The sequence below is a fragment of the Benincasa hispida genome, chromosome 1, assembly GCF_009727055.1.
Source record: "Benincasa hispida cultivar B227 chromosome 1, ASM972705v1, whole genome shotgun sequence".
Lineage (NCBI taxonomy): Eukaryota > Viridiplantae > Streptophyta > Magnoliopsida > Cucurbitales > Cucurbitaceae > Benincasa > Benincasa hispida.
In genome coordinates this window covers 58,138,955-58,149,628 of record NC_052349.1, presented here as the reverse complement: position 1 = coordinate 58,149,628, position 10,674 = coordinate 58,138,955, and the positions used below count along the sequence as shown (strand labels likewise).

Here is a 10,674-nt window from a genome sequence, read left to right as displayed (position 1 = left end):
AGGTTTATTATGCTGGGGAAGAACTTGATAGGATGAATTATTTCGTTGATCACACACAAGATCAGTGTGCTCAACTTTATCATAGATTTGACATATGGGGCAAAGCTTTGAATTATGGGTGGGTTGGGGGTCGAGCTAAATAGTCTAAGACTATGGAGAAAAAATAGGGGAAGGTACATTAGAAAATCCAAGTGGAACAGAAGGTATGAAGGTATAAGACTTACCTGGAGGCTACAATCGAATACCTTTGTGATTTTAAGACTGTTGAAAGTTTGCTAAATTAGCCTGAAGAATGTTGAGTTGATCTACTGTGTTTTTCTTTTCAAGTCAAGCTTCATACGCCAACAAAAGGCTACACACATCTATCAAAGACGGATGTACGCAGCCCGATAGGAGTCCTAACAGTTGCCATCAGTCTGTCATGCAACATACAACGTCCAAATTTCGTATATCTTTTTCTCTTTATGTCTTTTTCAGGTAAAGGCAAGGACAGATTGGCGAATGACGAGAAGAATTCGTGACCAAACATAAGGACTTGACCCACATATGTTTTTCTCATGTTTTCATATTTTAGTTTAAGAGTCAAACATTTAAATGCTTTGATTGTTTTACTCGGTTACTTATATAATTTATTTTATTAATTAGAGTTAAGGATACCCCGAACAGTGAATTTACATTCTTTTAAGATTTTAGATTAGGAATATATTTTACAAAATTCTTTTTGATTTAGTCAAATTTTGTAAAGAAGTTGTTTTGAGATTCATGCATGCATGTGATAAGGTCCTATACCCATCCTAAGAATTTAGGTCATTATAGTTCTATAAAGCCCTCAATCGTTTATACATATAAGAGGAAGGGCAAAATAGGAAAAGAATGAGGGAATGCAGTTAGAAAAGGGGCTGACTCGACGATTGAGAAGGCAGAAGAGCTAGTAGGAAATGAAAACGGTTAATAGTGGGACGCTTCAGCTGTAGGTTAAAAGAAGGGAAGGAGAAAATCAGAGGGGAAAGAGAAAAATAAGAAGGAATATCCTTAAGGAGGGACTTCCCAGCTCTCTCGAATGGTCGTTGGGTTTCAAAAGTTTGTTCATCAATTTTGTTTTTACTCTTTATCTGTACAACATTAGTTGTGACTCTGTTTCTTATGCTTTTCTATCGTGAATGAAAATACAGGCATATATTTCATCTGGCAGTGAGATTGTTCTATAAATTCTCTTTCTTATTGTGTTTAATCTTTTCTTTTTCTTTGACCGAAAGGGGTACTGGTAAGGTTTGCTTAGGAAAACTATAGGTTCCTAACAACTTGGTATCAGAGTCGCAATCCTGGGGAAGACGCGAGGCATGGCTCAAAAACAAATCGAAGAAAGGCTGGAGTCGACGGAGAAAGAGATGGCAAGCTTACGAGAACTGCTAAATGGACTATGTAAAAATCTTGAGAGACTCGCCGATGAAGTGCGAGAGAGCAACACAACCAGAAGGAAAGAAGAATCGATGCTTACCAAAGGTAGTGTGACCAAGGCGAAGGAGAAACCGGACGAGGCAGAGCCGTCCCACGCGGGAGGTGCAGCCGGTGCGGAAAAAAGTAAGTACAAACGCCTTGAAATGCCTCTATTCATAGGTGAAAATCCCGAGTCCTGGGTATATCGAGTAGAACACTACTTTGAGATCCATGATTGATTGACGCCGAGAAGGTAAAAGTGGTCGTTATCAGCTTTGCTCCCGATGAGGTGGATTGGTTCCATTGGAATAACAATCGCAAGGCGATAACAACCTGGGAAGAATTGAAAAAGAGGTTGTTCGAGCATTATCGAAATGTGGGAGAAGGAAGTCTATGTGCTCGATTGCTTAAAATCAAACAGGAGGGGACGTATTCAAACTATGTGAAGAAGTTCGTGACCTATTCAGCATCATTGCCGGAGTTATCTGAGGAAGTATTACGGGACGCCTTCATGAATGGGCTGGAGCCGACCGTGTAAGCCAAAGTTATCAGCCGCAACCCTAAAGCACTAGACGATTGTATGAGAGAGGCCCAGCTGGTAAACGATAGGAATTTGGCTCTGAAAATTGCTCTTAAGGATTTGGGGGTTAGTGGGCTCAATAGTCGTAAGGCCCAACATGGAAAGAAAGAATTTGCTGAGAAGGCCTAAACTAAAGGGTATGAGATACCACCTATAAAACAGGTTGCGATACTCGTCAAGCCCTTTCCCGTGAAGAAAGAAGTCCCCATGAAGAGGTTGTCCGATGTTGAGTTCAGAGATCGGCTCGATAAAGGCTTATGTTCAGATGTAGTGAGAAGTACTCGCGAGGTCATAGATGCAAAGTCAGAGAGAACCGCCAACTCATGTTGTTCATAGCTAATGAAGATGGGGATCCGGAGGGAGAAGTAGTCGAGGAAGAGGAGGAGAAGTTAGAGTTGAAGAACACAGAAGTGAGAGAGAAGGCTGAATTGGCACTGAATTTGTTGCTAGGCTTCTCAACAAAAGGCACCATGAAGTTGAAGGGAATAATCAGAGGGAAGGAGGTGCTTGTTCTCATCGATTCAGGGGCGACACACAATTTCATCAATCAAGACACGGTCAGAGAGTTAAACCTTCCCACAGAAAAACATACGAGGTTTGGAGTAGTGATTGGGAATGGTAGTGAAATCGAAGGAAAAGGAATCTGTAGGGGGGTAGAACTCAGCTTGCTTGGGCTGAAAGTGAAGGCAGATTTTTTAGCAATGGAGCTGGGCCGGATGAATGTAGTATTAGGAATGTCATGGCTGTATACCACAGGCTTCATGGGTATTCATTGACCATCCCTAACCATGGATTTTTGGGCCGAAGGTTCCCATATAACATTGCAAGGAGATCCCTCTTTAACAAAGGCAGAAGTGTCATTTAAGATGTTGAATATGCAATGGGAAGAAGACGATTTGGGGTTTTTAGTGGATTTCCAACAGTTGGAGATCGAGTAGGAAAAAGAAACCAGAGCTCAAGAAGAAATGGATACGGCTTCACAACTACCCTTGATGATTCGAGTGCTTCTGGAACAGAACCAAGACGTATTTGGACTACCATCGGCCTTACCTCCACAAAGGTCAATAGACCACCACATCCTCATCAAGGAACAGATTAATCTCATCAATGTTAAACCATACAAATATGGTCACGCACAAAAGGAAGAGATAGAAAGGTTAGTACAAGAAATGATGCAGGTCAGTTTTATACGACCCAACAGAAGTCCATATTTGAGCCCTGTACTCTTGGTCAAAAAAGAAGGATGGAGGGTGGCATTTTTGTGTTGATTACAGGAAATTGAATCAAGCCACGGTAGCCGATAAGTTCTCAATACCCGTGATAGAAGAATTATTGGATGAGTTACACAGTGCAACGGTATTTTCAAAGCTTGACCTCAAGTTCAGATACCATCAAATCGGAATGAGGGAAGGGGACATTGAGAAAACTGCCTTCTGCACACACGAGGGACACTACGAATTCCTTATCATGCCTTTCGGCCTCATCAATGCCCCAGCCACTTTCCAGTCACTTATGGACCAGGTTTTTAGACCTTTTTTACGCCGGTTTATCCTTGTTTTTTTTTTAATGATATTTTGGTTTACAGCCCTGATGTATCGACGCATGAAACACATTTGGGGTGGTGTTCAATATACTAAGGGACCATCAGCTATATGCCAACTAGAAAAAGTGTGTTTTTTGTCAAGAATGTATTCAATATTTGGGGCATTGGATCTCCTCACAAGGGGTAGAGGCTGATGGAGAGAAGATAAAAGCTATGGTAAACTGGCCACAACCAAAGAATACGACTGAACTGCGTGGGTTTTTAGGGCTGACAGGATACTACCGCAGGTTCGTGAAGGGATATAGCACCAGAGCTGCCCCACTCACTAAATTACTTCAAAAGAACGGGTTTAAATGGGATGAGGAGGCCACCAAAGCTTTCGAGGACTTAAAAAGGCAGATGATTTCTTGCCCAGTGCTAGCCTTACCTGACTTTAACAAACCATTCATCATTGAGACCGATGCATCAGGCATGAGATTAGGAGCAGTGCTGCCTCAAAGGGATAGACCAATAGCTTATTTCAGCCAAAAACTCTCTTCAAGAGCGCAAGCCAAGTCGGTTTATGAAAGGGAATTGATGGTTGTGGTGTTGGCAGTCCAGAAATGAAGACATTATTTATTGGGGGGGAGGGGGAGGGGGGGGGATTCAGAGTCATATCTGATTAGAAGGCATTGAAGTTCCTCATCGAACAAAGGGAGGTACAACCTCAGTTCCAGCGCTGGCTGACCAAGCTACTAGGATATGATTTTTAAATTCTATATCAACCAGAGCTTTCGAATAAGGCAGTAGATGCCCTCTCAAGGATGCAAGATGTTCCCGAGATACATAGTTTAATTTCCTCTGCAGTAGTAGCTGTAGATCTGATTCTCAAGGAAGTGGAAGCTGACGAGGAACTCCAAAGAATCATAGCTATACTAAAGGAAAATCCAGAAGGGAAACCACATTATCAGTGGAAAAAACAGAGGTTGTTGTACAAAGGAAGGTTGGTGCTTCCACGTTCTTCATCCCTGATTCCATCACTATTGCATACCTTCCATGATTCAGTTTTGAGAGGCCACTCAAGGTTTTTGAGGACGTATAAGCGAATGAATGAGGAGTTGCACTGGCCGGGAATGAAGTATGATATTCAGAAATATGTGGAGGGTTGCGAGACATGCCAAAGGAACAAATCAGAGTCGTTGTCGTTGGCTGGGTTATTACAACCACTGCCAATTCCCGAGCTGTCACTAGAAGAATGGACCATGGATTTCATAGAGGGGCTACCGAGGGCTGGAGGTTTCGATTCTATTCTTGTAGTGGTAGACCGACTAAGCAAGTATAGCCATTTCATGTCATTGAAGCAACCCTTTACGGCAAAATAAGTGGCAGAACTCTTCATACAGGAGGTAGTAAAACATCATGGCATTCCTAATCGATCACTATAGATAGAGACAAGATTTTCCTAAGTAATTTCTGGAGAGAGATGCTCACATCATTGGGAACTAAACTAAAAAGGAGCACGACGTTCCATCCCCAAACCGATGGGCAAACCGAGAGAGTCAACCGTTGCCTGGAAACTTACTTAAGATGCTTTTGTAATGAACAACCTACACATTGGAACAAGTGTAATGCATGGGCAGAGTTATGGTACAACACCACATTTCATCAATCCATCAGAACCACTCCTTTCCAAGCCGTGTATGGTCGCCCTTCCCCCCTATAGTACACTATGGAGACCGAAAGTCCACAAATGACAGCGTTGAAAGGCAGCTAAAAGACAGAGATTTAAACCTGAATGCTCTCAAGGAAAACTTGGCGATCGCTCAGAATCGGATGAAGAAGCAAGCTAATTTACATCGTCGAGAACTAAAGTTCGAGATAGGGGATGAAGTATTCCTCAAATTAAGGCCCTACAGACAACAGACTCTAGCCAAAAGGAGAAGTGAAAAGTTATCTCCTAAGTTTTACGGTCCCTACACAATAGCTGAAAAGATTGGGGAAGTGGCCTATCGTCTGAACTTACCAACCAAGGCAGCCATACATGACGTGTTCCATGTTTCACAACTCAAAAAGAAATTAGGCCAAACTCATCAAGTCCAACACATTCCCCTCATCTTGACAGAGGAGTTTGAACTCCAAGTTAGTCCGGAGGTGGTATTGGGAGTAAGATGGAATGGTGAAACAACTGTTCAAGAATGGTTAGTAAAATGGAAGGATTTGCCCAAAAGTGAAGCTACTTGGGAGGCAACACCTGCAATGAGACAACAATTCCCTGCATTCCACCTTGAGAACAAGGTGTGTTTCGAGAGGGGAGGAATTGTAAAGCCCCCAATCGTTTATACATATAAGAGGAAGGGCAAAATAAGAAAAGAATGAGGGAATGCGGTTAGAAAAGGGGCTGACTCGACGATTGAGAAGGCAGAAGAGATAGTGGGAAATGAAAACGGTTTGGTGGGACCCTTCAGCTGTAGGTTAAAAGAAGGGAAGGAGAAAATCAGAGGGGAAGGAGAAAAATAAGAAGGAATACCCTTAAGGAGGGACTTCCCAGCTCTCTCGAATGGCCGCTGGGTTTCAAAAGTTTGTTCATTAATTTTGGTTTTACTCTTTATTTGGACAGCATTGGCTGTGACTCTGTTTCTTATGCTTTTCTATCGTGAATGAAAATACAGGCATATATTTCATCTGGCAGTGAGATTGTTCTATGAATTCTCTTTCTTATTGTGTGTAATCTTTTCTTTTTCTTTGATCGGAGGGGGTACTGGTAAGGTTTGCTTAGGAAAACTATAGGTTCCTAACAAGTTAATGATTTCTGAACGTATGCCTTTACTCATTCATCGACTTTGTTGAACTATGCATAGGTAAAAATGTTAAAAGAAAGAAGAGAATTCCTAAAGGGATAATGAAAATCTTTTTGAATTAAAAATAACTTCAGAAGATATTTAATTTTTTAAAATTTTAAATAATCTTAGTTGAGAAGGGGCACATTGTCATTTTCCAACGAGTTTTGGTGGATACTAGAGGAGAGTAGAGAATAGCCTCACATGTAATATTATTATTTTAGCATGGTTGAATACACACATATTAAAATTAGCAACCATAAGAAATAAAAAAGATGTAAAAAATGAATGAAAATTGTTTGGGCCTACGGCAATCTTAAGGGCATCCTTCTCTACCTCTATCTCCGAATCCTTATCCATACTCAATTCTCAAATTCTTGTCTTCTTCCTTATCTCTTCTTTCTTTCTACTCTCACAAACTATATCTTAATCTAATCCTTCATCTTCTTCCATTTTCTATATTCATTTTATACTCCTTTGCACCTTCTTCTCATCATTGGAATCGATTTGGAGTAAAACCCACTCTTTTTTTTTTTCTGTTCTTCTCTTCCTCTCTTGAAACCCTCGATTAATCTATGTGCTTTGACGCCCATCTGTTTGATTAAATTTGAGGGTTTTTCTTTTTCTTTTTCTTTTTCTTTGTTCTTTTTTACTCGATTCCTATGGCTTTGCTTTCGATTTTGGCGGAGATTTTGGGGAGACCCAGAATTGCTGATGTGCTTAGCGAGCTTATGATCTTGATTGCTCCTCTTTGGATTGCGGTTATTGTTGGGGTTTTGGTGGGGTGGACTTGGAAACCGAAATGGGCTAATTTGGGAAGAGAAATGTTGGATTCTTCAGTTTCCGATGATTCTAAGTCGACATCAACTTCTTTTTCATTGTTGGGATCATTTCCGAGCTTCAATTCCTTGAATTTTCAGATGCCCAGCTGCATACTTAGCTCCTTCGATGGAAAAGATGAGAAGGAAGCTTCCTCCCCGCCGTCAAGTTCTGAGTCTGATTCCAGGTTGTTTAGTTGTTGTTTCAAGCAATAATACAGTGGGTTGATTATTATGCTTCTTCTAAAAAAACCGAGTTAATTGTAGCTGGTGAAGTTCAGTTATTTGTACTGGGTGGCTTGAAGTTGAGAATTTGGTTATGCTTTGTTGATGATAATCATTTCTAACATCTGATTCTGTTGTGCGCCAGTTCGACAGGAATTGAAGGAGAAATTTTGAGAGTTGTGAATGAAGATGATTTGGAGTACATATGTAAGCTAGTTGAAGAGAAAGATGGAGGACCTGCGTGGATTAAAATGATGGATCGCTCTACTTCAAATATGAGTTATCAAGCATGGAGAAGAGATCCTGAGGTAGCCCTCCTTTGCTTGCAACACAATGATTTCAGTGGAACTTTTTAATGATTGTTTAAGAGATATATAACTTATGAAGTAAAATATTATTCATAATTGATAATTCATATGCAGCTCTTAGTTTATCAATTGAATTTTAGTAAATATATTTGACTCATTGAATTAGTGTTCATTTATGAATGATCAAGGTATGGTATTCTTGTAAAATGGTTTCCATATTAAATTCATTTTGTTCCAAATGATAGCTGCAGTCTTGCTGCTTTACATTGTTTTATCAGCCTTCATTTTGTCCAAGTCCTATTTCTGTCCCATTCGTGGCCTGTAACACTTAGTAACTTACTGTACTATTTCACTCTGGCGTGTGGCCTTACCAGACTGGACCTCCACAATATAGAAGTAGAACAGTGTATGAAAATGCGACTCCAGAGATTGTGAGGGATTTCTTTTGGGATGATGATTTTCGATCAAAATGGGATGACATGCTTATATCTGCTACAACTTTGGCAGAATGCCCAACAACAGGAACCATGGTAGTTCATTGGGTGCGCAAGGTGAGGCAGCTGTTTTCTTTTACTATTTGTGCTATGAATTCTTTATTCCCCTTTTATTTTGGTGGTGACACTGTTTTATGGGCCTTTTCCTTTCTCTTTGGTGCTTCAGTTTCCTTTCTTCTGTAGTGACAGAGAGTATATAATTGGGCGACGAATTTGGGAAGCAGGACGATCATATTACTGTGTCACAAAGGTATATAACTAGTAATCATCCCTTCCCCCTGGCATGATACTGTGTTTGTTCCCCTGTTTTTTTTTTCCTTTCTTATTCCTATTTGTTTCCTCTTTGAATTTTACCATCTTTCTGATTAACCTCATGTTGTCTTGATTGTGCTATGCTTGGTTCTTACATTAATCCTTCTGTGCGCCCCCTGCCCTAAATAGTATGAAGAGTTCAAGAGTGAAATCATTATCTTTGTGATGAATGGAATTACAATCTGTGTGTTGATCAAAAAGGGTGTGTTTGTGTTGATATTATAATCAGGTTTCGTTCAATCCAAGTTCATTAGTTTATGGGTAAATGTGATGCCGAGACTTTTAAGTTAGTCACTGTTCCTTTTAACGTGGTGTCACTCTTATTGAATACATGGTAGCCTTCATGGAAAGGTCTGTGGATTTTCTCTGTAGTACTCTAATATCTGTTGTTCTGCCAGATCTTTTCCTAATTAATTCTGGCAATAACTCATTGATATTTTTATTTTTGTTTAGAGTGTACCATGTTCCTCTGTACCAAGACGCAACAAGCCAAGACGGGTTGATTTGTACTATTCAAGCTGGTGCATTCGTGCAGGTAACTATATTCTTCTGTGTTATTTCACCTATAGTGTTACGTTACCAGATGCTATCCTGTTGTGTATTCACATCTCGAAAATTTTTTCCCTATTCTATTCCATTTTTCTTTTCTATTTGGAAGTTAGTTCCTCATCCATTTTAAGATGTGACTTAGAGAGTTTTTGTTCCCCTCTGGTTGGATATCTGAGCAGTTGAATCGAAAAAGGGGGATGGACAGCTATCCGCCTGCGAGGTTATACTGTTTCACTATGAAGATATGGGCATTCCTTGGGAAATTGCTAAGCTCGGAGTTCGGCAGGGAATGTGGGGAACTGTTCAAAAGATCGATCCTGGGCTACGAGCTTATCAAAAAGAGAGAGCATCGAGTTCCGCCATACCACACTGCGCCTTCATGGCTCAGATCAATACTAAAGTTAATGTAGACTACTTGAGATCCCTAGAAAACAGCTCTCATAATGATTCATTGGAGGATCGAAGCAGTTCAAGGTCATCAGAAAAACCAGTTGGGAAGAACTTTCCCAAACTGCTTGTGGTTGGTGGAGCTATTGCTTTAGCCTGTACTATTGACCGTGGACTATTAACAAAGGCAGTCATATTTGGAATTGGTAGACGGTTTGCCAAGATTGGGAGAAGATTGTGAACTGATGCTAGCAGGCTCAAGTTTTTTTTCCCTGGTCACAATGCCTATACATAACAACCTGCTTATTTGCAATAGTTTTTTGTTTATATTTTTCATTCGTGTTTGTCCCGGATAGAAAGAGAATATAATGTCAATACCACCTAGGTGGACGGGAACAAAACTCGACTTTATCGAGGCGTAGAAATGAAATGTCTTTAAGCAGCGAGGAGAATGTGTAGGCTCTTAACTTTGTGCATCATTCTTCTCTTCATCCTTCAGTGAAGATGATAATGGTAGATGTGGATATCAGTTGGTTTGTGAATATGGACAGCAATTTAATAGTCAACACTGCTATGGGGAGTAAGGGACTATAAACCAAAAGCACTTCCCCGCTAATCATGGAGTAGCTTAAACACACTTTAAAAAGTTTATGAAACAGTGTCTTAGGTCGAAATTTTTAGAAGGAAAGTTTGAAATACTTTTTAATAAAAGTTAATAATATATATATATATATATATAATTATTTACAAAAATGGTTTTAGTTAAGATCTTGTATGTTTGGTTACAATTTCTTTTAGGTGATTTTAGTCACAAATTTGGTAGCTATATCTAAAAGTGATTTTTGCTTAATTTAATTTTGGATAATCGAACTTTAAAGTGATTTTTAAGCTAGTTATTGTAAAGCCGAGTGATTATTTCGAAAATGATGTCTATTTGTTATTAAACACTCTAAATTTAAACAAAAAGAGTAGAAGTAATGTTAGTCTATAATCATTTGAGAAGCTAATCTATTTGGAATACTTTCTATACGTACACTTTTGAAAAAAACCAAAAAAGCTCAATAAAAATATTAAGGAAATTTATCTTTTTAGTTTTAGTCTCAAGTTTATAAAAATTGGTCTTTTGAGATCTGAAAACAACATTTTAGTTTTCAAGTTTATAAAAATATGTTTAAAAGATCTTTGAAGTATTTTTTATTCGATTT

At 39.5% G+C, this 10,674-nt stretch overlaps 1 protein-coding gene across 2 annotated transcripts; it reads left to right on the top strand.

Moving 5' to 3' along the window:
* The first annotated feature begins 6,809 nt into the window (after nucleotides 1–6,809).
* On the top strand, nucleotides 6,810–10,013 carry LOC120083341. 2 transcript variants are annotated; one of them, XM_039039065.1, is made up of 6 exons: nucleotides 6,810–7,385; nucleotides 7,565–7,727; nucleotides 8,102–8,278; nucleotides 8,388–8,471; nucleotides 8,987–9,068; nucleotides 9,262–10,013. In XM_039039065.1, the coding sequence occupies exons 1-6, from the start codon at nucleotides 7,039–7,041 to the stop codon at nucleotides 9,708–9,710; spliced, it is 1,302 nt and encodes a 433-aa protein (XP_038894993.1). In that variant the 5' UTR covers nucleotides 6,810–7,038; the 3' UTR covers nucleotides 9,711–10,013. The 2 variants fall into 2 exon arrangements, with proteins under 2 accessions (XP_038894993.1, XP_038895001.1); XM_039039073.1 differs by having other exon boundaries at nucleotides 6,813–7,382.
* Nucleotides 10,014–10,674: the final 661 nt, after the last annotated feature.